General features: G+C 35.1%; 3 protein-coding genes across 5 annotated transcripts; 2 read left to right on the forward strand and 1 right to left on the reverse strand.

Moving 5' to 3' along the window:
• Positions 1–1873: 1873 nt before the first annotated feature.
• On the reverse strand, positions 1874–7771 carry cd2bp2 (CD2 (cytoplasmic tail) binding protein 2). Of its 2 annotated transcripts, none has more exons than XM_015054607.1 (7): positions 7680–7771; positions 7312–7390; positions 6076–6205; positions 4479–4636; positions 3064–3640; positions 2899–2984; positions 1874–2150 (listed from the first exon to the last, which is right to left on the reverse strand). In XM_015054607.1, the coding sequence occupies exons 2-7, from the start codon at positions 7384–7386 to the stop codon at positions 2040–2042; spliced, it is 1137 nt and encodes a 378-aa protein (XP_014910093.1). In that variant the 5' UTR covers positions 7387–7390; positions 7680–7771; the 3' UTR covers positions 1874–2039. The 2 variants fall into 2 exon arrangements, with proteins under 2 accessions (XP_014910093.1, XP_014910092.1); XM_015054606.1 differs by having other exon boundaries at positions 6076–6208.
• Positions 7356–14596, forward strand: pheta2 (PH domain containing endocytic trafficking adaptor 2). 2 transcript variants are annotated; one of them, XM_015054610.1, is made up of 4 exons: positions 7356–7440; positions 10804–10892; positions 10985–11285; positions 13877–14596. In XM_015054610.1, exons 2-4 carry the CDS (start codon positions 10812–10814, stop codon positions 14278–14280), a joined length of 786 nt encoding a protein of 261 aa, XP_014910096.1. In that variant the 5' UTR covers positions 7356–7440; positions 10804–10811; the 3' UTR covers positions 14281–14596. The 2 variants fall into 2 exon arrangements, with proteins under 2 accessions (XP_014910096.1, XP_014910094.1); XM_015054608.1 differs by lacking the exon at positions 7356–7440 and adding an exon at positions 8869–9512.
• A 2749-nt stretch (positions 14597–17345) lies between these two features.
• Positions 17346–25115, forward strand: mylpfa (myosin light chain, phosphorylatable, fast skeletal muscle a). Its single transcript, XM_015054603.1, has 9 exons — positions 17346–17440; positions 20037–20160; positions 20290–20403; positions 21187–21285; positions 23105–23180; positions 23268–23372; positions 23465–23543; positions 23630–23678; positions 24379–25115. Exons 1-9 carry the CDS (start codon positions 17346–17348, stop codon positions 24478–24480), a joined length of 843 nt encoding a protein of 280 aa, XP_014910089.1. The 3' UTR covers positions 24481–25115.
• Positions 25116–26241: the final 1126 nt, after the last annotated feature.

Consider the following 26241-nt stretch of genomic DNA (forward strand, 5'->3'; position numbering starts at 1 on the left):
TTGTATCGTCTATATCTTCAGATTTGTTGGTGATGCTGTAGGGAGGAAGAATCTCCGGAAGCAGTCAAACTCGCAACCAATTTGAAGAGGCCTCTGACTGGCTGCCTCATGACTGTCATAACATACAAAAAAATACATACCGACAATAAGAAATAACGTTTTAGTTATTAAATTTCAACTGCAGGACTTTACAATTGGTTTTAAAGCACAATAAATGGGGGGTAGAAAGATAATTATTATTTTAGTGTGTTAATTATTATTTTAGGGTCAATGACATCACAAAAGGCAAAACAGTCTAGTAAACCAAGAAAGTTTCAACAAAATTCAGATTTTATCTGCCTCCCTTGTGAATGTTAGCTTATTTTGAGGTGCCAAAATGATTTCCACTGTGCCTATTAATGCATATTAAACTATATTTTGTATTTAACCTAGTAAAATATTTGGTTATAATTTTTTCTTACTTTATTTATGCATTAATTTTAACGGTGGTACACTGTCTTCTCACATACACCTCAAATGTTTTGTTGTTCAGCTTTACACATAAATACATTTAATGGTGGAATTTGATTTAAAAAGTGAAATAATGGGAGTGGACTATTTGTTTTCCAATGAACTATGACTATGACTTGTTTGTGGATGGATAGATTTGATCTTGACTTGTTTTAGAAGATCAAAGAAGGAAAACTGGCTAAGGCAATTTTATAGCCGACTAAATCTTAAGTGAAAATGAATAACTAGATTTCGTTTTTTAGGATGACGTTACTCTAAACCAGGGGTCCCAAAACTTTTTCCTGTGAGGGCCACATAACTTTTCCCTTCTCTGGTGGGGGGCCGGAGTCAGTTTGTAACAGAAAAATGTGACGATTGTTGGAGTGCCTAAATGAAAAAATTTTATTGTTTTCCAGAAAGCAAAATCAAATAACCCTCTCTGGGTTCTTCAAAGAAAAAATCCAGGAAATAACACTATTTATGAAATGAATTCCATATTTTCTGGACAATAAGCCGCACCCCTAAAAAAAAAAAAAAAAAACAAAAAAAAACATACACGTATAAGCCGCAGATATCTCTGCCGCACCAGGTTTTCCACAGCGATGCAGCAGCAGCAGAGGGGGGCGGACACTCAAAATTTGAGTCATAACAGGTCAATTGAATATCACATTTATTAGGGTTGAAAAAGAAAAAGTTGCCAAGTTTAGATTTAACTGAACTGATTACGGTAGTTTCCGAACGGTAACTGTAACAGTAAAAGTGCTGATCCTTTGTGTCTGCTACTAGCATGTGCTAAATGAAAATGGGCACCTTCTTCTTCTTCTTCTTTAGATTTCAAAGGCAGCTTGTATCCATTATTGTTGCACTACTGCCATCAATTGGATCCTAATATCTATACCTCAAATTCTCATAATGATCCCAGTATTTAAAAAAACGAAAAATCTTCTTTTTCCCCTCAATGCTATTAAACTGATCAAAAACATTCTCAAATTTCAATTCCCTATTAAAACCTAATTCCGTTTTAATGGGCACTTTCTTTTTTTATTTCCAATTTTGACTTCCAATGATTCACTTCCTGCTAAAGAGCCCCCTGGTGGTTGAAGAAAAATCCACATATAAGCCGCACTGGGCTATAAGCCACAAGGTTCAACGCTTAGGAAAAAACTAGCGGCTTATAGTCCGGAAAATACGGAATATGAAAAAAAAATCTAAATGCTCTTTGGTATTGTTCAGGGGGCCGTAGTTTGGGGACCACTGCTCTAAACTATCCTGGAAAACATTTTTCTTCAATACAATCACGAGAATAATTTGGTTTAAATTGCTGTTAAAAGATATTCTGCCATTGGGTTTATTTTGAAAATGTACATATTTACCACCCATAATATGACCTCTATCCAGACCAGGACAAAACTTTATTTAAAAACAACTTGCAGAAAGCAAAAGGCAGAGTTAAAATATTCCATTTTTACACCAAAAACTCAGAACAAAAGCCTGTAAAACAGGAAACGCTGACACAGAACATTGGTTGTGATTCATTTGATGCACATGATTCATGTGTAGAGGTCAAAATCAATCCTTTTCGAGTTGTAGAACTGAGATCCCCCCTGATCCACCCTCCTGCAGTAGACGCCGCTGCTGAAATAGCCTTCATCCACCCAACCCTGCAGAAACAGACAGTAAGGAGATTAAAGCCCACCAGGTCAGACTGGGGTTAAATGGAGGACGAGTTAGCAACTTTATAATCTAGTAAACGTAATGTGATTTAGTGATAACTCTGCAAAAAGTAGAGAAAGAAAAACACCTTTTAAATCCTTAGTAACGCTGCACTTCTGTTTATGATCACAGAGATGAAGATTGTTTACACTTAAAAATGCAATCTGGTTAGATTACAGCAATTTCTACCATTTAAATTTGAAATAATCACTATATTTTACTTCAAGGGTTTAAATTTAATTGCATCAATATACGACTAAAACGATTTATCATAATAAATATGTTTAATCGTTAATTGGAGCTGACAGACTCAACAAAAACCCATTTGCTCAAAGTACAACACAGTCAGAATATATATATATATATATATATATATATATATATATATATATATATATAGCATTTGTTTTCTCCTATTAACCATCTTTTGCTATCAATTTGCAGTTTCATATTTTTTAGTTGCAGATGCATCATTTGCTACAAAAGATCAAGTGTAAACTAAAGGAGTGCTGTTATTGCATTTTAAACAATTAAATGTTTATTTTCTTATTAAAAAACACAATTAAATTATTTATTTGCATCTTTTAATGCATTTCAAATATTGCATAAAAATCCACAGAATGTGTCCATTTTTTTATCTGATTAATCGATTAATCATCAGAATAATCAAAGATTAAAACAATCCCTCTACATTACCTGCATCTGTTCGCTGGTGAAGGGCCCGTAGATTTCAGACTTCTCCTCGTTCTCCCATTTGTATTCCCACATGACTTCGTCACTCACTAAAACAACAGAAACAAATGAATCAAACCAAGCATATATCAGTTAAAAATAAACATTTTAAAAATCTGACATAATAACCTCTTTTGTCTTCCTCGTCTTTGTTTTCGGACTTCTCTCCAACCTTCTCATCAAACTTGTCCCCAAACATGTCGAGCTCGTCCTCTTCCTCCTCGCCGCCGCTTCGTTTCTGCTCCACTGCTGGCCGCTTGCTGGTCATGCTCTTCATCATGTACGCCAGTTTTTCATACGTCTGCTGGTAAATTTCAAACATCCCGGATCCGACCAGTCTGTCCGCCAACGCTGTGAGCCTGTCGAGCTTCTCCGTGTCCCGGTTAGGCTCGTCTGTGGGATCTTTGTCTTCCCTCAGCTTCGCCTTCTTTCGTCCGCTGAGGCCTCCCAACCTCCGGAGGGCGGCAGCGACCGTTTCGCCGGGTTGCAACAACTCAACCACGGCTTCGGTGAGCTGCTGCTGTGTTAAGGATGCCAGCGGATCTTCTGCCGGCTCGGGCTCCTCTTCCTCCTCTTCTTCCTGGTCGGCCTGCTGCTCTTCTCTCTGTTTTTCTTCCTCAGCCTCATCCTCGTCGCCAGCTCTGCGTTTCCGTTTGGCTGCAAGGCCTTTCTTCTTTTTCTTGAAAGGCTGCTCTTTTATTTTCACCTGCAAGAAAAGTTTTTAAGTCTCCTTACAAATTGGTTCAGTGGAAAAACACCAAATTTGACCAAGTATTGTTTGTCTAGTTTCTACTGCAAATATCTTAGTGTACTGGAAATAAGACAAAACTAACTTACAAGTAACTTTTCAGCAACACATAGGAGCTTGTATTAAGTCAATAATTCCTTAATGTACAATGAAAAAGTACTAGTTCTGCTGGCAGATTATTTCACTTATGTCACTATCAGCATATGCTACACCGTTACCTAGCAACACCAGCCAAGGCCAGGCCGTCACCTAGCAACCAAATTCTAGTTCCACTGGCAGATTACTTCACTTACTCAATTAAAAATACTTTAATCAGTCCCAAAAGGAAATTAAACAAGACTTTTTCCAATGTTTTAGGTCAGGGGTGTCCAAAGTGGGTCCTGAGGCCCGGCATCCTGCATGTTTTAGTTCTCTCCCTGGTTTTACACACCTGCACCAAATGATGGCTCATTAGAGGCCTAAGGAGAACATTAACTTGCTGAGGAGGTTGTTGCTACCACTAGGGAGAAAACTAAAACATGCAGGATGCCGGGCCTCCAGGACCCACTTTGGACACCCCTGTTTTAGGTGAAATACTCTGCCAGTGAAACTACATTTTCATCAATATTCATGAATCATTTACTTAAACAAGCTCCTATATCCTGGTGAAAATTGACTTATAAGTTAGTTTTTTCTTATTTCCACTGTACTAAGATATTTGCACTAGAAACTAAACAATACTTGGTTAGATTTTGTAATTTTGCAATGTTGTAAAGAGCAAATAAAGCAAACATAATGTTCTTTTATATCTAAATACCCAGTCTATGTTGTCAAGCCAGTTGTCTCTAATTTGCGTTTCTTTTTTGATGAAATAGTTTCCCTCGGAGTCAAAGTGTCCTTCTTGCATCTCTTCCTCCAGGTTAAAAGGAGTAATGGAAACTCCTTCGTCGTAGTCAATTGTTGCTCCTTCTTGGCCTAAAAAACAACATTTCCATTGACAAATCAAACAAATTCCAACTATTGATTTTTAAGTTAAAGCATAACCTTGCAATTAATAAACTAAAAGAATTTAATTAATTTAAGTTTATTTGATAGGGACAGACACAAATCAACATAGACAATCTGAACAGAACAGCAGCCCCATGTCTGCATCTTAGTGTTTACAGCAGAAGCTAACTCACAGCATCTGTCTCTGGATGAATTTTATAAACAGTGCATCTAAAATCCAGTAGAAAGTGAAATAATAATCATTGAAAATAGAAGAATGAAGCATACAGTGTTTTGCAAAGTTGCAAAAATGACATTATGTGATTTTATATGATCAAGACAAAGCAGTGGATAATAGTGAAAGGGATGAAAATGATACCTGGTTTTCATTTGGCATATTTTCCGCTAATAGGCTAACAATAACAGCTAATTTTTGGCTTAGTTAATGTTGCTAACTTTGAAAACGTTTAGCGTACTTAGCTTCCCCCAAATTAATGTTTCTGGGCAAATTGTAAGGCACTAATTTACTTGGCTGTTTTGATGTATAAAATAAAATATAAATGAATGAAGTTGAAGACAAGAAGTTACTAGTCAACACAACAAATCAATAGCGGTTAGCTGAAGGGATGCTGTTATCTCCCTATGTGCCTTGGTCAGCTTTTTTTTGTTGTCAGCTTCCGCGCTTTAGCATTAGCTCTAATAAATCCAATGATGGTTTAGCGCTTTAGCATTACCAGAAGTAATGTTTATGATTAGTGCTTTGGTTAACGCAAACAACGTTTTAGTTAGCAATAGCAGTGGGTGATGTGGACTTAAACTTTTTTGCAATATATTTTATTCATAAAAAAGTATGGGCTCCTCTGGGAGATTATTTCACTTATAACAAGACATTTTCCCTTGCTACAAGTGAAATAATCTGTCAGTGGAACTAGAACTGAGTTGCTAGGTAACGGCTAGGTTTGGCTGAGGTTGCTAGGTTACGGCGGCAGTGGAACTAGAACTTTTTCACCAATATTAAGAAATTATTTGCCTAAAACGAGCTCCTGTCTTGCTGAAAATTTACTTGTAAGTTAGTTTTGTCTTATTTCTAGTGTGCCAAGAACTAGAAACTAGACCAAAAATACTTTGTAAGATTTTGTGTTTTTACACAAAATCCAAACTCTATTTAAGAATGATGTTTAAAAGCAATTACTTGCACTAGATTTTATTTAGGGGTAGCAAAGTTGAGGGGGATTAATATAAACGCTTTATAAACACATAAAACAGTTTCATTCATAAGAAATTTGGTTTTCTTTCCACTCTGACATGATGCTCCATCACATAAAATCCCAATATAACACACTTACATTAGTAAACAATTTGTGCAAATTCAAGTGGCTGAAAATAATTTTGTAAAAGTTTATTTTAAAATATTCAACAGCACCTACCTTCCACATCATCAGTGTCGAGAATATTGTATTTGCTGCTCTCTGCGCCGTCGCCGTCGTCCTCTTCATCGCTGTCCAGGGAGTGTTTACCTTTAAATCTGGAGCCTGGTCCACTGACAGGCTCAAAGTTTTGCTTCACCACAGGGAGAAAAGCACAAAAACAAGTGTTTTATGGAAGAAAAACATCCAGGTCAGCTTATTTATGAAGCACATTAAAAACCTGCCAAAGAATCGTGAAGCTAAAATAAGAGTTCTTCATTTTTCAGATGATCAGAACAGAGCGGTTTTTAACTCGTCTTTTCCACTGCGGTAACCAAGCAGGAGTATCATATTTCTTGTGCTCAGTCAAGTGAAACAATTTAAAATTCCTTTCCATCGTGTAAAATGTAACACGAACAGCTTCATTAGGCTGTAAGCGGTTTGGCTTCTAGTCAGACAGACATTCAAGTTCTGCTAACTGAAAGCTAAGTTTAGACATGCCCGTAAATAGAGGCAGCCACACAAGAGATTTACAGCTACAGTGAAATCTGATATAAATTCACTGTGGTGTATAGTATTGTGCAAAAGTTATAAAGCTCTCAAATTTATTTTTAATTTGATTTTACGAAGGCAACAGCTCTCTAGACGGTTTTTGACAATTTTCCTTTTAAATTATTTTCTGTTCAGTTCTACCTGACATTAAGAGCATGGTGGAAATGTATCCCTTGCTATATATTTATACATGTATTAAAGAACATTGATCCAATCACTGAACCTTGAGGTACTCCGAATAAGCAAGTCAGGTGCGTGAGGAAGATTTATTAATAAGAATAAAGTGGAATCTGATCAAACAGACACACAACCATTTTCTGAGGCTACAGAAATAATCATTATTGACCTTTTGAAGCCTGACTAAAATAAAGAATAAATGCTTCCCCAAATGATTAGCCAGAATTTCATTTTACTTCTCATATTACCAAATACAATCATTTTTCACATTATCTGACATCACCATAGTAATTGTCATTGTAAAGCACGCACTTTTAGTGAAACATGCAAGAATTTGATAAATAAATTTATTTTCAACATGTTTAGGATTATTTAACCAATCTGACAAGTTTTTTATTATTAATATAGCTCGTAGTCTGCTTCAAATAAAAACAACTTGTCCTGCTTTATGAAGCAGTGTTAGGAAACAGTTCACTGGATACCGCCAGAATAACGCTCTAATCTCTAATAGTCATATAAAAGAAGCACCTTTTTACTCAGGCCGTCATCTTCCAGGTCGAGCTCCCCGTTTCCGTCCTCAAATGTGACTTTTCTTTTCGACATGGCGCTACAGAAGGATATAAGGAGACTCCTTTACTACCGCAGCGCAGCTTAAAGGTGAGTTAAATCATCAGTGGATTTATAAATTAAGCATGCAGCTTGATGGTACAACGTTAGCAACATTAGCTCAAAATAAAAACATCACAGCGCATGGAGAGCATGTGAAGCGTAAATCAAACACTTTTTAGAGATTAAAAGCCGCCAAGTGCTTAAATATTAGATAAACATCAAGTTTAAAACGTATGTTTAGGAATTGCACCTGATGAATTAATAAATGTGTAAAGAATGGTAAGAACCTGATGAAAATAGTTCGTTTTCGTTTCCTCGTCCTTGCACTTTGACATTGCTGAACAAAACAGACCTGACGCACTATCGCCCCCTTCTGGAAAGGAATGCAAATAACTGCTAATTTAATATAACATGATACTTAAAACACAACTGTGAAGCTCCCAGCAAATAGAATACAGATCAACATTTTTTAAAGAAACCTGTAAACTTTTAAATAATCTTAAATTCAAAAAGTCAAAGACTAACATTTCAAGAAACATGGACTGGATGATTGCATCTTGAAAGTTGATTTTTGCAAACCCTAATGTGACATTTGTGAAAACTTTTACTTATTTAGAAAAAACAAACAATCAAAAACCACCATGTCTGTAGTAATTTTGGTACCGTGTTTGGGTTTGATCAATATTAATCAATTCCGGTGAAGACCAGATTGAATTATTATGTACAGTCTTTTTTAAACAAAGTTTTTATTTTATTCATTTTATTCTAACTGAAGAAGACAAGAACTGGGTAGTATTTATTTGTTTATTTACTTTGACAATTTATTCAAATTGTAACTAAAAAAGGTGTTAGTTAGTTAGTTAGTTAGTTAGTTAGTTAGTTAGTTAGTTAGTTAGTTAGTTAGTTAGTTAGTTAGTTAGTTAGTTATCACTTTTGGTACCATACTTGGTTATTCTAGACAGAAAGTAAAAATTTAAATAAATTAAAATTATCTAATTTATTTAATTACTATTAATTATTTCTAACATTGTGGTTACTAATATTTATTATTATTAATATTAATAATAAGTACTATTATTAGTAACTCATTATTGTTATTATAATTATTATTATTTCTATATTTATCTACCAAATCCTTGTAACTTCTTGATGCCAAAGGACTTTTGTTCTTTTTTGGCCATTTTTTCTTACTTCCCTAAATAAAAAAATCCTATGTAATATTTACTGACATCTGTTTTAATAACTTGTTTGATAATTAAACATCCATAATTTAATGCTCAAGTTTTTTCCCCCCCTACATATCATCACTGACATTTTCTTAATTATTCAGCTTTTTAAAAGACAAAACACATTTTATGATGTGAGCTAATTTTCCTTACTGCATTTGAAAAATCAAATTTTTCAGATGAGTGGGTTAAGAAAAGTTTTTACCCACTTATTGAAAAAAAAATCTGTCATAAATATGCAAAAATATTCAAAATATGTAGATAAGTGGTAGAAAGCAACATGCACTGAAACATTTTTATTTTAAAGGACAGTTACGGTGACTCAGCCCTGAAGTCTTAACACATCATGGAGATCCATAACAAAAATAGCCACGTTTCCCAGAGGTCAGTGAATGTCTCTCTGCTTGCTTTCAGCATAAATACATATTAACGCATCTCTGTGCAACTCCCCAAAGAATCAACCACCTACATGAATCATAAATAAACTCAAAGGAGGAAGTGAGAGAGAAAACTAACAGCGGTTGGCGTCTCACTTCTAGGTGACGCTTCTCGTCACAAGTTGCATTTTTAAATAATTTTTTTAGTTTCTTGGTTCAGCCGCGTCCAACCCCATCAGCTCAAAGCAGACTATAATGTGTCGGGGTATTGTTACCAGGAAGTGGGTCGGGTTATTTATATTTCAACGCCGTCCCCTCGTCCTCGTGAGAGAACCAGTGTTAGTAACCTGAAACTAAATATTCAAGCGTTGTCTGGGTCTGCTTGAGTCAGCCAGCTGGGAAACAACTGGTTTCGACTTTATCAAGCGACAGGATGAAAAAGAACGAGAGAAAAATATTAATTAATTGATTGCAGAGAGAGCGAGTTGACCCTGCGGGAGATTCAGCCCCGTCTGAGGTAAGTGTGAGTCACTGTTTATCATTTTCTCTCTGTAGTCACCAAACGAAGGAAAACTGGATTAACCTAAGATTACTTCTATTCTTCTTCCCTCTTTTAAACTTTTGTGGAAACTAGGGAGCAAATACGAGGATTATTTTAGCTATCGGTTAATTTTTCTATTATCAGTCTTGACGATTAATCAATTAATCGGATAAAAAAATTGGCGCAATTTTTTTTTTACTTAATTAGAAATACAAAAATAATAATAATAATAAAATTGTTTTTAAAATAAGAAAATATAAATTTTTATTGCCTGTAGCATTCCTTTAGTGAACGCTTGATAATTTAAAGCAAAGGTTGCATCTGCAGTAAAAAACTTTTTCCTGTCATTGATATAATTTTACTGTAATTATATGACGTCCATTTTTAAAATCTAAATCAAGTTCATTGTTTTGTTATCTCAGTTAAGGATGAATTTATTTTAATTACTTTGCACTTATGATAATTGTGTCCATGTTTGCATTAATTGTAATTTGTACAGTTAAATAATTTTAACCTTAAAATCTTCAGTCACCAAAAGAAGGAAACGGATTACGTTAAGATTATTTCTATCTTTCCAATTTTTTTAAGTAGTGTTATTTTAGTTATCCGTTAATCAATCACCAATTGTGAAACCACTAATCAGAGGAAGGTAGAGTAACCAAAAATTGTACGAGTAAAAACATATTTGGTAAAAAGTACTCATGTACTGAGTAACTGATCAAATTATCAATCATTTAATATTTATAAATTATATCAAAACATAAAGGTAAATGGAAATGTTGGTATTTTAAGGACCAAAATTGCAATAATTTATATAACTAATAATAATAATAATAATAAAAAATTAGGGAAAATAAAAATAAAAATAAAATCAGTTTCTTTCAATAAGAAACTTATGAAGCTTTAATAAAAACTGCAGGTGTCTGTCTGTGTCTGGGGAATTTTTAGTTAAAACAAATCCAGAAATTTAACTCATATAAGAGTAGAGATACTGCATAATAAAAGTAAGTAAAAGTAGAAAGTACAGTTCAGTAAAAATACTCCAAAAAGTTTTTTTTTTTTTTCAAAAAAGTTGCTTGAGTAAATGTAATTGAATAAATGTAACTAGTTATTACTCAACTCTAGAAGTAGATAAATCAGATTAACTTGTTGCTTTTAACGAGGCTTAACGGCGTTGTATTGCAGGAATTTAAAAATCTGCTCTTAAAACTGTGAACGTTTGATTTTTCAGCAGTTCAGTGATTTCTAAATGTATTTTGTGTTTTAGGAGTCAGAATGAAGCTCCATGAAAAGATTCTGACCCATTTCCTGTCATGCACATCTCCAGTGGATAAGGAGGGATATCTCTACAAAAAGGTTCAGGAAAGCAATCAAACACAAACCTCGGATCACATTTTGATTATCTGAAAAAAGATTTAATTTCCATATTTGTTTTACTGATTTAACAGAAGGAGAGAAATGCCACTTACTACAGGCGGTGGTTTGTGCTGAAAGCCAACCTGCTGTTCTACCAGGAGCGTCCGGCTGACCGTCACCTTCTGGGCGTCATCGTGTTGGAGGGCTGCACGGTCCAGATGTTGGACTCTGACGGGTTTTTCCCCTTCGCCCTGCAGTTTGGGTCCGGACTCAAAACCTACAGGTTTGCCGCCGGAGACGCTCAGACTCAGGGGCGCTGGGTTAAAGCGCTCTTCCTGGCCAGCCACTGTTACCTCTCCAATCTGGTGAGAGACCTGGGGAGGCAGTATGAAGGTGTGTCTGTAGATATATTGTGTTGTTTATTATCATTTTTTGGATTATACACTGTAAAAACACAAAATCTTACTAAACATTTTGGTCTAGTTTCTAGTGTGAATATCTTAGTACACTTGAAATAAGACAAAGCTAACTTACAACTAACTTCAGCAATACAGGATGTTGTTTTGTGCTGGAGCTCTCTTGGGTTGCTAGGTAACAGATGTAACTCTGCTGGGGTTGCTAGGTAACAGGCAGTGCCTGCTGATTTGTGATGTTACATTCTGGAGGTTTTTGAAACAGACAATTTTCCAGACACCAAAAAACATAAACTTATTGCCAAAAACACATCTGGTTGCTTTTGTAAATACTTGGTCTGTTTATAGAAGCAGTAAAAACCCAAATGGAAGTACAAAAACATGCAACATGTACATTTTACGTAACATGTTATTTCAGTTCCTATATCTTGCTGAAAAGTTATGGTAACACTTTATTTGAAGGGGGTTGAATAAGACCGTCATGACACTGTCATAAACATGACATAACACTTGTCATGAACATGAATAAGCCTTCATGAATATTTATGACTGTTGTCATAAAGCGTCATTCGGTAAATTATGACACTTTTAATACAAAGTTGACATTATTCAAAATGTCTTTATTATGACAACTTGACATTAACCAAGAAATCATTACTGTTTAAACTTTACCTTTAATTTTTAAAGTGCAATCAATAACACTTTTATAACAAATTTATATCAGTAATGATTTCTTGGTTAATGTCAAGTTGTCATAACAAAGACATTTTGAATAATGTCAACTTTGTATTAAAAGTGTCATAATTTACCGAATGATGCTTTATGACAACAGTCATAAATATTCATGAAGACTTATTGGTGTTCATGACAGGCGTTATGTCATGTTTATGACAGTGTCATGTCAGCCTTATCCTCCCCCATTCAAATAAAATGTTACCAAAGTTATTTTTAAGCTACTTTTGTTTTATTTCAAGTGTAGTAAGATATTTGTACTGGAAACTAGACAAAAATACTTTGTAAAATTTTGTGTTTTTGCAGTGTAGATGTAAAAATATTTTAATTCCTGTTTTAACGTATTTCCCTCCTTCAGCCAGTTGTTAGTCAATACCTGCAAGTTTTCCATTTAAAATGTTAGGATTCAGTTCCAGTACACATTATGTTAATTACTGTCTGACCTGCAGAATAATAATTACAAAAATAAAATAATAAGAACAAGTCAGTTAAAATGTCTCAAAAAGCAACACACCATGCTCTTATGAGAAAAAAATAATTAACATACAAGAAATCATTTATATCAATATACAAATGATTATTAAGCCATCTGAAGATTTGGGACACAAGGAAATAAGAAAATAAAATAATTAATTGCTGTGACATAATAAAAGAAAAAAAGTTGGAATATAGACTAAAATTAATGATATTCCAGCTATTATTAATCAAAACCAACTCTAAACAGGTGAGGTTTTAGCCTTGGTTTGAAGGAACTCAGTATTCCGGCTGTTTTGCAGTTTTCTTTTCAAATTAATGGAGCATAAAAACTAAATGCTGCTTCTCCATGTTTGGTTCTGATTCTGCAAAGTAGACCAAAACCATAAGACCTGAGAGGTCTGGAGTTTTTCTAGATCTGGTCAGATAATCCTGGAAATGTTCTTCAGGTGATAGAAGGCCGACTTTGTAACCGTCTTTACATGACTCTGAAGGTTCGGTCTGAATCCATCACTACACCCAGATTGACTGCCTGGTCTCTAAAAACTGAAGGTGTCTGCTGAGTCTCGATGGTTCCTCTTTAGATCCAAATATAAAAACTTCAGTTTAGGTTTTATTCAACTGAAGATCAAAAGCTGTCACTCGCTTTGCTACATGTTGTCTGATCTTGAAGGAAAGAAAAATTCACATTTTGTACTTTCGTTTTGGCCTCAGTTGTTTCTAAAAACTGTTCAGTTTTAGGAAATAAATTAATGTTTTTTGGTTTCTGGAAAATTAGTTATCTAAAAACCTCCAAATCATGAAGTCACACTTCGCCATTACCTAGCAACTCATGGGGAGCTCCAGCACATTTGGTCAACTGGTTTTACCCCTGTATGCACTGTACAATGGCTGCTGGAAAAGATAAGTGTTTTGTTGTTCTACCACCCAGAAACCACTTCCTACATTCTTGTTGGTTGTGCCAGAGGCTCCACTTCTGCTTTTCAAAGATGTACAGTTGTATTATTGCGCATTTGTTTGCAGCCATTTTCGTGTGTGAGTTTAAACATTGATTTGGAGGTGTGGCCAGCAGCAACTTATTTGGATTTAAAGTGACAAGTTGCCCTGAAACAGCTCAAGATAGGCATGATTTTATGCAAGACAAGGTAATAATTATGTTTCGTAGAGGTTATAGAGCTACCCTAACTTGTTCAAGGAAGCATAATAGGTCACCTTTAAAATTAGTTTCTTGATCTGAAACTGATCTGAGAAGTTGTGCTGCTATTTCCAAACACGACTAATAATGTACACTAATGAAACTCTTGCTACGGATATTTAAAACACATATAGCAACAACTTTTAACTTGTTTCTTCTTGTTCCTGAAGAAGCTAAACAGCAACAGGACCCAACCAACTCCTGCTCCTCTTTGAAATCCCTCAGTCCGCCCACCAACAGCCTCCTGGTTCCAGCACTGTTCCCACTTTCACTCGTCAGGGAGGGGAGGAGCTTCAGCGCCAGCGACGCTCTACCGCCACCATCAATGCCTACTAAAATGGCCGCCAAAAAGTCGCCCAAAAAGTGGCCGAGGAGAAACGCTCACGTGACGCCACTGAACGGACCGGCGCCGCCGTACGGCGAATGGCCTCTGGTGGGGTCCGACCCGCTCGTGGAGTTCAGTAAACTCCATGATTTTTATGGGCAGGAGGTTAAAAAAGCAAGAGAGGAGTGGCTGAGGAGTCGACAAACAGAAAAGGAGCAACGTGAAAAAGATCTAATCGATCTGGGCTGAAGGAAAGGCGCTGAAAGGGAACTGAGATGAAGTTATTCAGACAGGAACTGGAACATTGTGAGTCGTTCTGCTCTGACTTTCACAGAGTTTGAGGCTCAGATACTCGTTTGAAATGTTTTATTTGTTTATAACAAAGTGATATTTTCCTGATCTGACTTAAAGAAAAAACAGAAACGTATTAAAAAAAAGTTCTGATTCCCATCCGAGTGAATGTGAATCCCTGCTCTTTTCAAGTCATCTTAAAGATATTAAAAAATGTTTCCCAAGGTCGTCAAAGGTCAACCAGATGGTCCACATTCACAAAATGAACCAAAAACAAAAAGATCAGTCAACTGTGCTACATTTTTGTTTGTCCCATTATAATCTCCAGAGGCCAAATCAAAGTTTATTTATAAAACACATTTAAAGACAGATAAATGATCAATAAAAATGATCTTAAAAACAAAAAATATACCAAAAAATACCAGTAAAATACCAAGAAATTAATAATACAAATAGAAACATTTCAGTTGCAGCAATTTCCCAAAAACTCAAATAAAAAAGTCATAATTTTTTTTGTCCTTTTATTTATTTTTTTTAGCTGTTTTCAGGTCACCAGACATCAACCTGCTCTCCTTTCTCACATTAACAAAATCAAACTAAACTGGTTTAAACTAGTTGTGCTAGATTTGACCAGCACAGTTAATAGACAACAAATTGGTTTGATTATGTTGATTTGGACCGACTCGTCGACCTTTGATGACCTTTGGGAACATTTATTAATATCTTTAAAATGATAGCAGCACAAATTAATACTTTTGCTGCACAAACGTTCACCAATTTCAGTTGATTTAAAGGTTAAAAATCTAATCAGATTTTGAGAGCAGAATGTTTTGTTTGCTGGAAGTTTTTTTTTTCAGTGTTTACCAACAGGTATTAAATATGTTTGTGTTTAAAAATAACAATAAAGTAAATTAGTTTGTTTAATCCAGGCTTTCATCATCAGTTTACTGAAAATCAATCCTTCAAAGGTTTGTTTTGGAAATTAAATTAATGTAAATGGTGATTCTAACTTACTGTTTTGAGAAAATTTACTTCTGAGGGGGGAAGACAAGACAATTGAATTGAAAAAATGCTTTATTTAACATGTTTTTATCCGCAAAGACTCATGATGGGAGGGGAAGCCCTGGGGAGCAAGGTTCTCCAGTAGCAGTCAGTCTTCCAACGAATCGTAGAAGGTCTCTGACTGAAGACTCATGCTATATGGCTCTCTCATGACTGTTACAACATGCTAACAGCTCACTTTGTTTGGAGGAGAGACAATATTTCTCAGTACCATGTTCTGGAGGACGACATCAAATTTTAGCAAGCACTGCTAATCCACCTCATTTGCTTTTGCAGCTTCTCTATAAAGCACTGTCAGGCCATATATTCCAAAAAGCATCTTTTGCAGTTCTTTTGGGGATTTGGTGTTACAGTTCAGGTGTTATTTGAGCTTTTAAAATGCTAATCAGCTTCTCCAAGTTGTGAAAAAAGGACAAAAAAATATTCTTGTTGCCATGGTTACGCATAATAATGACTGCAAGATGGAAACATCCTTCCAGCTACATGGCATCCGAAGCCAGAGGGAATAACTGTCCAAATATGCAATGTATCAACAACAAAAAAAGAATAAATAAAAATTAACATAACAAAGCTGCTCCAACATCCAGAAGATAAGTAATGATTGGAAAATAATATTTTATATTAATTTAGCTGTACACATACTTAGCTCAGTACGTAGCTGAAACTTTGTGGAAATTATGAGTAAAATGCTAATAAAGTGCCATTTTGGAAGAACTTCAAACTTGCAGTAAGATGGTTGCGACCAGCAGGGGGAGCTGCAGGAAAGAGAACTGAAAACCAGGCGGAACCACCGATTCTAAGGTATTTTTTTCTTTATTCACACAATTATACAATACCTTTTAGTTTCTTATGAGGAAAAACACAAATGAACATCTGGAGTGTGAGGGAGTCAAGAAGTGAAAACAGATTGAATCAAAACAGAAGTTAAAAAACAGGACATTTTAAAATTAGATAAGAACTGAGCTGCTGGTTCTTGTGCAATAGTTTCAAACCATGCCTTTTTTACTACTGGTTTTAGACTGTTCTGTAGTCTTTTTGCATTTTCTTCAATCCAAGAAGCCTTTAAAACAATATAAAGTGCTCTATTGCAGCAGAATGACCCTAAAAAATGCTAAAAAGTTTGACTATGTTCTCACAATAAAGCAAAAAGGTTCCAAATTTAAGAATTCTAAAAAAATTAAAAATTAAATTCTACATAATAAATGCAACGGAAGCATTATTTCTTAAATCTAGGTTTATTTTTTTTATCTTTCGAGTAGTAAACCTTGACTTCCTGTTTTTCTGTGCTAAAAATATGGAGGTATCACAAAATCCTACTAAGTTTGAGGAGGAAACAAGTTTATATTAATAATGCACAGTGTGGAAGCGGTACAGACGTGGACAGATTTATTTCCTAAAAATAATTAAAATAAATTAAGATTTTAATTCAGTAATCTCACAATGGAAGAAAAATTAAATCCTTAACTTTGGACAACATTAAGAAATTACAGTTTTTGGCTAAATCCTTTTTATCGTCTTAAAGTAAATAAAGCATTTTTTATTTATACTTTTTTTTTTATTACATTTAAGATTAGCAACAAAACACTTCCTGTTTTCCAGAATTATGGTTCTGACACAGAGTCCCTTTTTAGCCGTTTGTCACAAGTCTGGACACCCACAGAAAAGATATTTTTTAAGAGAGGTTAAAAATATCTTCAAGTCTCACTGTCAGAGAACTGCAGCAGAAAGTGACATCTTGCAGTCAAGAAAGCCTTTTTAGTCCAATCATAACAAATGTAAACTTGGAGTTTGCTTAACTTTAATATGACTTGGATTTGTGTTTGTCTCACTGTGCTACTTTCTCCTACTACTCTCCAATTTTTCATAATTTCCAGATATTTTACTTTTTCTTCCCTTTGTTGAAGCTCAATCTGCTCTGACCTTCTGTTCAGATGTGTAATGGGAAATGCTACATTATAACAATGCTCAGTTATGTCAAAAAGTTGGGGAACACCCTGGACAACACAGAGATAAACACAGGTCCAACAACCATCCACACACACATTCAGACCAAAGGGTAACAGGTTATATATTATTTATAGAAAACAGCCCCTTTTTTTCCTTCAGTCAGTCTTCCACAGGTCAACCAAAGAGCTTCTTCACATTCCAGATCCTACAGACCGGCATACTGATGGTCTAGAAAGTGATTGATGGTGATTGAAGACTGCGGAGGAGCGGGTCGCCTTACAGATTCTGCAGAGAACAAACATCTGTATGGAAACAGACGTTAAAGTCGCATGTAAATATGTAAAAACACCCAAGAGTCTGGCGTGTCTCAGCCTCACTAAAGAGGGTTTTTCATTCCTGTCCCAGATGAAGAAGACATCAAAAACACACCAAAGAGGAACTTTTTTAGCTAAAATAATAAACATATTGGATTTATTTTGAAAAACTCTCAGTGAGAGTGTTAAAATAATTTTAATTTTGGGCCAAATTAAGATCACAAATGCAGTATACAGTGATAAAACCTAAAAAATAAACTGTAAAAATATTAGAAATATCTGTCTCTGCATTCAATGAACACTTTTCAAGATTAAGTAATTTCAACCATGTTTTCACATTGATGTAATTCAGCAGTTTACAGATAAAACTGCTTGAATTTGATTTATAAAATGATATTTAAGCACATAACTGTAATCCTGAATTTGTGAATCCCTAGAATCAAGAGGGCCATGGAAATAGCTGTGGCGGGCCAGATTTGGCCCCCAGGCCTTATGTTTGACACCTACTGTAAAGTAAAAATGCTACAGAAAGAGAAACATTAAGAGTTTTGTTGCCAATTTTGAGAAATTAAAATATGAAAAACAAATTAAAAGAGAAGAGCCAAGAAGGTTAAAATAAAATATCAGGGTTTTTGCATTCCAAATCCAATTTAATGTTATTTTTTTAATTTTTCCTTTTTCTGAAAATGAAATTTCAGAAAATATTTTCAAAAAGAGGAACCCAGAAATTTTTAGATTATTCTCAGAAAAAAAACTTGGATTTTCTAAAATCGAAAATTTTAAATTTTTTTAAATCTCAAAATTAATTTTTTTTCCAGTAAATTTTGGACTTCTTAAAGTTTTTTCCAGAAAATTTCTAAAATTAATGTAAGAACTTCTGCGTTTCTTGTTGGAAATTTACTCTTCCTCATTTTTTAAATTTGCAATAAGACACTGTCAAGGATATTTCCACTAAAAACTCGACCAAAAATAACTAAGATGTATGTTTTTGCTCTGGTTTCACCGGCAGCCTCTGGATTTCCAACATAAAACTGGTTAATCCAGATTACAGCAGCAGGAGTGGAAACCAGTAAAGATCAAAGCAGATGAGATCAATGAAATTACACATAATCACAAAGCAAAAATAACGTTGGCTTTCAATCAGGTTTATTTTGCTACTCTGGTTGCTCTCAGCTGTTCCTTCGTGGAGGGAGACCAGGAATCCCCTGATTTAAGCTGAGGAGGCGCAAAAGAGCACAAATAAAATGCAAAAATGTACAAACCTTTTCACTGGTCAGGCAAAAAAACACAGAAAAAAACAAATATTTCTTAAAAATAAAAGACTGTAAAGCTTTTTGCATTACTTTTATGGTGTTTTACACTTTAACAATGTTAGGATTCCTTCTCTGAATATCTAGAAAATGAGCAAAAATCGTTTTAGTTATATTCAAATTTTTATTTAATCATGATGTAGTCATCTTCTTTTTTATTTATTTGTAACCAAACATTAAGATTAAAATTATCATATTTATATAATCAGCAGTGACTATTTCTTATCTGATGATAAGTCACTTATTTTTATCATTATAAAGAATAATTTCATTGGTATAGTCCAAGACGTAGTTATGCAAAGCTAAATGCTAATTGACTAAAATGCACTTAATGTTTATTAATTCCTCAAAGAATTTTGGATTTAAATTAAACTTTTCACTGCAAAAAAAAAAAAAATGATGTCTATTTTTAATGCACATCTCTTGAAATACTTGAAATAAGATAAAACTAAGTTAAGCGAAGCTTTTCCGCAAGATATAAGAGCTTTTTTCAAGTAAATAATTCCTTAAGACTGATGAAAAAGTATTAATTTATAAAAATATATTTTTGCCATTTTCTAAGTGAAATAATTAGTACTTTTTAGAACAATATAATGTAATTATTGACTTAAAACAAGCTGCTATATTTTGCTGTAAAGTTACTTGCAAGTTAGTTTTTTTTATTTCAAGTGAACTTAAAATTCGGCATTAGAAACTAGAGAAAAATACTTGGCAAAATTTTGAGTTTATACAGTTTATTGCAAATAAAAAAATAAAATAAACACCAATTTCTATATTTAAAAAGGTGAATGCATCTATTTTAATTTTAGCAGCTTATTTTGCAGTTTCAGATTTCCTGAAAGTTGTATAAACGTAGAAAAACTGAGTTTACACTTAAAACAATGTGAGAAATGTTCATATTAAAATTGTCCTTCCATTCTCAGTCTCCGTTATTTTAATTAGAGCCAAGCATGAGGAGACCTCATTGTCGTCACTTCTGTGGGAAAATCTCAGCTTCACAAAGCCGGCCGAGCCAAAAACTGCATCCGTGTATAAAATATAGTTTTGCTACGCGCATCGCAAACCAAAAATAAAACCATAGAGTAGACGCGGCATCTTCCTGTAAGCAGAAGAAGCCGGGAGGAGGGACAGCGATCCAGCTGAGCATCTATGTTCTGCATATCCTTATTAGTCCACGTGGGAGTGCAAAGTCCCGCAGCTATCAGGTTTGCTTAATTCCAAGACTCCTGCGTCTATTTTTGATCTCCTGTAAGGTGATAGCTGTCCCGCCATTCCGTCTCCTTAGCTTCCCTCCTCTCTCTCTCTCTTCTTTATATCTCCATCCAAACTTGAAGCGGAGGCTAAAGATAGTCGATGAGGAATCGTATAAAAGCTCCCGGGAATATCCGAGCAACGCGGCTTCACACTTTCTGTTCTTACTTGATCTTCCAAACCTCCACCTCAAGATGGTGAGTAGCAGCGTTCCTGCTCCTCTGTGCTCTTCTGAAGGAAATATCTGGATGAAAATTCAACCAAAACTTTGGATTTTACTCTGATTTTTTTCTTTATTTGAAGAATTTATTTATTTTTTTTTTTAAATCGGTTTGTTGACGTTCTTATCTCACGATGAAATCACAAATTTTTACCTTTATACAGAATAATTTTAGTGGTTTATTGCATACTGATGCAGAGCTAGATGCTAATTGACAAAAATCCACTTAATGTTTATTCATTTCTCAAAAGAATTTGGATTTGGAGAAGAATTTAGATCTTCACTGCAAAAACACAAAAAGTTACAAAGTATTTTTGTCTCGTTTCTACTTGAAATAAGACGAAACTAACTTTTCAGGACTAACTTATTTTAAGTCAATAATATTGATGAAAAATGACTAATTATCAATTAAATGAAGTGGAATGAGATATTTTTTATAACTAGTACTTTTTCATCAATGTTAAGAAATTATCTACTTAAACCAAGATCTTATGTTTTGCTAAAAAGTTACTTATGTTAGTTTTGTCTTATTTCAAATGTGTTGCAACGTTTGCTCTAGAAACTACACAAACATACTTTTTTTTTTAAATTTTGTGATTTCAATTGCAGCTTCTGATGCAATCATTGTGTGTTGCACCTCATTAATGGCTGTTAAATTAAAAATAACTGGCGCATGTGTTGTTTTCATTTTAAAAACCTTCAGAGGAACTTTTTGCAGATGTTAGCATGTTACAGAACCTGCTGTGCGTTTCCAATCCAGGCACCAAAGAAGGCTAAGAGGAGGGCAGCAGCAGCAGACGGCGGCTCCTCCAACGTGTTCTCCATGTTCGAGCAGAGCCAGATTCAGGAGTACAAAGAGGTGAGACTCAAATCAATCACAATCTGATTAATCCAAGAAACTCAATTACTGAGTGATAAATTAAATGATTCCTAATTAAAATTAGATGTAGCTGCTTTAGGATGGCAGCAGCTGCCTCCTCCGCTCCCCTGAGAGTTTAGTAAGCAGCTGAATGCGATTAGAGACTTTGACGGCATTTAAGGCGCTCCATATTTTGCTCAACCTTTGACCTCCTGCTCAGCTGCTATTCAAACATCTCGTAGCTCTTTGTTACAGCAAACACTCCAGCACAGAAGCAAAAATAGGGGAGAACTTTAGCATAAAATTAAGCGAGTTTAGAAAAGCGCAGGTGTTAAAAGTCAAAGAGATTGAATTTTAGGTGGACTGGCTGAGCAGATTGGATGACGATTTCCCGAATAGAAAACATGCCGTCTGCGACAAACGACACTGGCTTCCTGAGTGGCACTTAGTGGAGGAACGGCACGATGATTGCAGCGATCTTAGCGCGTTCCGCAGATGAAAAGCATCTGCAGGTATCAGCACATAAACGGCATGCGGGTAAAACGGGGAGGGGAAGAAATAGCAAAGCGAGTCTGGAGGGTTGAGGAAAAGGTTGGCGACTGAGTTCGAGTGTCTTAAGTTACACTGGCACATCGTGGAGTGGATCGGACAGCTGGGCCCGGATGATACGTTCCCAAAAAAGACCAGGGAGGCCAGAGGGCGGATCAGCCACCCCATCCCCGAAACCCCAAAGGCCAAATCTGACATTTTGGAAAAGCCACTAAACAGCTGAAACCTAAACTCTGCAAAAACTCAAAATAAAAAAGTCAAATTTCTAGTACAAATGCACCTATAAGACAAAATAACTTAGAAATTTCAGAGTTTTTTTCTAGGAAGTTGCTGAGGTTAATAAAAAAAATTCTGAGTTTTTTTCTCGTGAGTTTTCGATTTTTGGAGCTCAGAAATTTCCTTGATTTTTTTCTAGACAGTTTCTGATATTAACATGAAAAATTTCTGATATTTTTGGAGATAAAAAAAATGTCCTGTTTTATTTCTAGAAAGATTCTAAAAAATCGAAAACTTACTAGAAAACATAAATATTAATTACAATTAACATTAATTTTAATACTTAAATTTATGAGTTTTTTTTCTATTTTCAGGTTTTGGAGCTCAGACATTTTCTTTTTTTCTAGAAAGTTTAGAATATTCCTGGCCTGTCAGTGTCGGAAAATAATTTTTTGACAGTTTTGAACTTTTCCTGTAATCTGCACTGCAAAACCACCAAATTTTACCAGGTATTTTTGTCTTGTTTGTAGTTCAAGTATCTCAGTAAACCTAAAATAAGACAAAACTAACTTACACGTAACTTTTCAGCAAGATATAGCAGCTTGTTTTAAGTAAATAATTCCTTTATATTGATGAAAAGGTTCTAGTTCCATTGCCAGATTGTTTCACTCATGTCATTATCGTTACCTAGCAACCCCAGCCAGGCCCAGCCGTAACCTAGCAACCCAGTTCTAGTTCCTAGAACTTTCTCCTCAATGTTAAATAATTGTTGACTTAAAACAAGCTGCTATTTCTCACTGAAAAGTTATTTGTAATTTAGTTTTGTCTTATTTAAAGCGAACTACGATATTTGCACCAGAAATTAGACCAAAAATAGTTGGTAAGATTTTGTGTTTTTGCATTGTGGACTCAGTTTTCTAACTCTAAAGGCATTTGGCTGGAGCCACAGGAGAAAAGCTGGGGTTTTTTTGTGTATTTTCTCATATATTTGTTATTTCAACATGTCAAAATGTGAAGAAAGGTCCCCGGTAACAAACCGTTCTCCGTTTCTCAGGCCTTCACAATCATTGACCAGAACAGAGACGGCATCATCAGCAAAGATGACCTGAGGGACGTCCTGGCCTCAATGGGTGAGCTCTGCCTGCGACCCGTTCTGTCCGCCCGCCTCGCTTCCTTTCCCAACCTCTTGTGCTGATTTCCGGTTCTGCTCCGTTAAGGTCAACTGAACGTGAAGAACGAGGAGCTGGAGGCCATGGTCAAGGAGGCCAGCGGCCCCATCAACTTCACCGTCTTCCTCACCATGTTCGGCGAGAAGCTGAAGGGTGGGCACCGCTGGACTTACACAACAAACAACGCGCTGCAGTTAGCATCAGTTAGCATTAGCAGAACTAACTAAACCGCCTTTTTGTACCAGGTGCTGATCCCGAGGATGTCATTCTCGCTGCCTTCAAAGTCCTGGACCCTGAGGGTACCGGAACCATCAAGAAGGAATTGTAAGAACTCGGATTTTCTTGGTTTTAATCCACCTGTTGGATCGTGAACAGATTTCGTTTTAACCCTTTGAATCTCTTTCCTCCAGCCTCCAGGAGCTCCTGACCACTCAGTGCGACAGGTTCTCCCCAGAAGATGTAAGAGCTCAGCCTGTTCAGCTGTTTTGGTCGTTAAAAAGACAAACTCATCAGTTTAAACATTTCTGAGATTACTCTAAAAATGTCAGTTTTTTTCTTTAAAATTCTCATCTATTGTACATTTCCAAGTTTTTTCCTTTAACTTTTCAAACTTGGTGACTTCTGAGTTTTTTCTTGAAAATTTCAGATCAATCAATTTCTTTTTCTTGCAAATGTTCAACTTGTATAGCTCACACATTTCCAAGTTTGTTTTTTTTTCTGAGATGGATTTTGGACAAGTTTACCATGTTGGAGTTCAGAAATTTTTGAGTTTTTTTTTTAGGTTTCTGAGCTTAATCTAAATATTTCTGAGTTTTTTCTCTAAAATTTTTGATTTTTTTGGTGGAAATTTACTTTTTTTGTTGTTTTCTATCTACAGAGGCCCTAATATGCCATCGTATATTATGTACGAATTATTTTGTGCAAAAAAACCAAAAATAAATATTGATTGTTTTGTGCCGCCTATAGATCGATCCTAACTTCTTCCAGGAAGCACAATAGATCTAAATCCTATTGAATATTTAAAGACTTTGCTTAAAACAAAACTCTGTGAGATTGATTAACTTTAGGGGTTCTTTTGTTGATCCAAGTGTCTGAAAAGCATAATTTAATTTAATTTCACAGGATTTTTATTCACGACTCGATTGATTTCCCCCTGCAGGTTAAGAACATGTGGGCCGCCTTCCCCCCAGATGTGGCCGGCAACGTAGACTACAAGAACATCTGCTACGTCATCACACACGGAGAGGAGAAGGAGGAGTAAAGAGAGGGACGAAGACGAGAAAGACAGTCATCCCTCTGCTTTCTGCCTTCCTCTTTTCTCCTCTTCCTCCCTGCTCACCTCTCTGTGTAAACCCACAAGCTCAACCAATCACACCCAGAGACTCGGTTGACGCCTGTGGGAAGTCTATGTTTGCTTATGGGGAATAGGGATGATTTTCTTTTCCAATAAAATTATCCTGTGACATTTCCAACATCAAGATTTACTCGAACCACCTCTCTTCATTTTGTTTCTTGTCTGCCTTTCCCTCGGTATCTGAGAGGAAAACGGGTTAAGTGGTTCTCGCTCCAACGCGTGAGAACGTCCATTTTGGCTGCAAGCAGCAGAGAGGAAGTGAGAGTACGTTCTGACTAAACTGGAAAAGCATCCTTAAAGCGATGCCGGTTTTCCTGCCGCGAAAAGAAAAAGAAAAAAAAAACAATCAGCTGAAGGAATGGGGAGAACGGGACGAAAGAAAACATTAACGTCTTCGATCTCTTTCCCTCCACTCCTTCGCGCTTTCAGGAAATCATCTTCTTCTTTTCCATAAGCTGTCTAAGATCCAGTGACCTTTCAATGCCTTTCCTCTGTAATGAATAAAGGGACAAAATGTGAATAAAAACCACTTTGCTTTTTTACAGTGTGTGCTTGTTCAGTGGCTCTGCAGGGAACAATATGATTGATTTCTATAATAATCCAAAAGCATAACGTTTACAGTTATTAAAATAATTTAGTGTTTTTCTCTAAAACAGGAGCTATACTCTGTGTGTCACTGGAAATCTATAAATAATATTTTCCTGGTAAAGATTGAGATATTTATTTAAAAAAAACAACTAACACCAGGCTGAAAATTAGAACATTTCTCCTTAATAATCCAAATTATAGCTGTTTTAAAATTATTTTTTATACATCTTAATACATATCAGATGAAAATTATTTCTAAAAATATCTCCCATAACTTTGGCAAAATGATAATAAATGATTTTAAATATAACAGGTTTAGCAGCTTTTTTTTGTTCTTTTACAAAAGATGTATATTAGCAGAATATCACCAATACTTTTCTCGTCATGTTTTAGTTTCACATCATTTTTTACAAGTACAAATACAAAAAAAATTATCCATCCTTTCTTTCAGCAAAAGTTTTATGTTTTTCTTTATTTTAAAACCTAAAAGTAGAAATAAAGTTATTCTTTAAAAAAGGACAACAAATTCCCTTACGCAGTAAATACGTAAATAATTTACCGTATTTTCTGGACTACAGGTCGCATTTATTTTCAAACTGCAAAACGTGAGGGAAGTAATGTTTAATCCTTGGTTCATGTGCGTAGATATGAATTAACATTCAACGCTTCTGACAAAAAATGTATCATGAAGACAAAAAAATAAATAAAATAAAGACATAAGTTACAGGAGAAGCTAAATTATGAAAATAACGGTGACTTATAGTCTGGAAAATACGGTAATTAACCTGGACTGAGGGCAAAAACGGTAAAGGTTGTAAAGACGGCAGACAATTAAATTCACTTTAACTATCAGTTTTGAGAGTTTCACTGTAAAAGAGAATATATTTTATAAACACAAAATAACTGTGAACCTTTTAGCCTTTAGCTAAACCTTTTGTGTCAGCAAAAATCCCAAAGTCAAAAATAAAATAAAGCAAATAAAGAAGTCCAATACATTTTTCTTTTTGTAGGAAGGGACTGCGATAACAGATCATTTTCTAAATTAAGGATGAAACAAAATCTCACACACACTGATGATTT

Source organism: Poecilia latipinna, unplaced genomic scaffold (assembly GCF_001443285.1).
Source record: "Poecilia latipinna isolate Pla-1442-1.1 unplaced genomic scaffold, P_latipinna-1.0 Scaffold1264, whole genome shotgun sequence".
Lineage (NCBI taxonomy): Eukaryota > Metazoa > Chordata > Actinopteri > Cyprinodontiformes > Poeciliidae > Poecilia > Poecilia latipinna.

What these genes read in the sequence shown, in the direction of transcription:
- mylpfa (XM_015054603.1), top strand. Translation starts at nt 17,346, where the DNA reads ATGCTCAGTTATGTCAAAAAGTTGGGGAACACCCTGGACAACACAGAG. An exon ending in CAAACCTCCACCTCAAGATG is followed by an intron (nt 20,404 to 21,186) that starts GTGAGTAGCAGC and finishes TTTCCAATCCAG; the next exon opens with GCACCAAAGAAGGCTAAGAG. An exon ending in GGAACCATCAAGAAGGAATT is followed by an intron (nt 23,544 to 23,629) that starts GTAAGAACTCGG and finishes TCTTTCCTCCAG; the next exon opens with CCTCCAGGAGCTCCTGACCA.
- pheta2 (XM_015054610.1), top strand. Translation starts at nt 10,812, where the DNA reads ATGAAGCTCCATGAAAAGATTCTGACCCATTTCCTGTCATGCACATCT. An exon ending in AGGGATATCTCTACAAAAAG is followed by an intron (nt 10,893 to 10,984) that starts GTTCAGGAAAGC and finishes CTGATTTAACAG; the next exon opens with AAGGAGAGAAATGCCACTTA. An exon ending in CCTGGGGAGGCAGTATGAAG is followed by an intron (nt 11,286 to 13,876) that starts GTGTGTCTGTAG and finishes TTGTTCCTGAAG; the next exon opens with AAGCTAAACAGCAACAGGAC.
- cd2bp2 (XM_015054606.1), bottom strand. Translation starts at nt 7,386, where the DNA reads ATGTCGAAAAGAAAAGTCACATTTGAGGACGGAAACGGGGAGCTCGAC. An exon ending in CGACACTGATGATGTGGAAG is followed by an intron (nt 4,637 to 6,075) that starts GTAGGTGCTGTT and finishes GTTGTTTTTTAG; the next exon opens with GCCAAGAAGGAGCAACAATT. An exon ending in AGACGAGGAAGACAAAAGAG is followed by an intron (nt 2,985 to 3,063) that starts GTTATTATGTCA and finishes CTGTTGTTTTAG; the next exon opens with TGAGTGACGAAGTCATGTGG.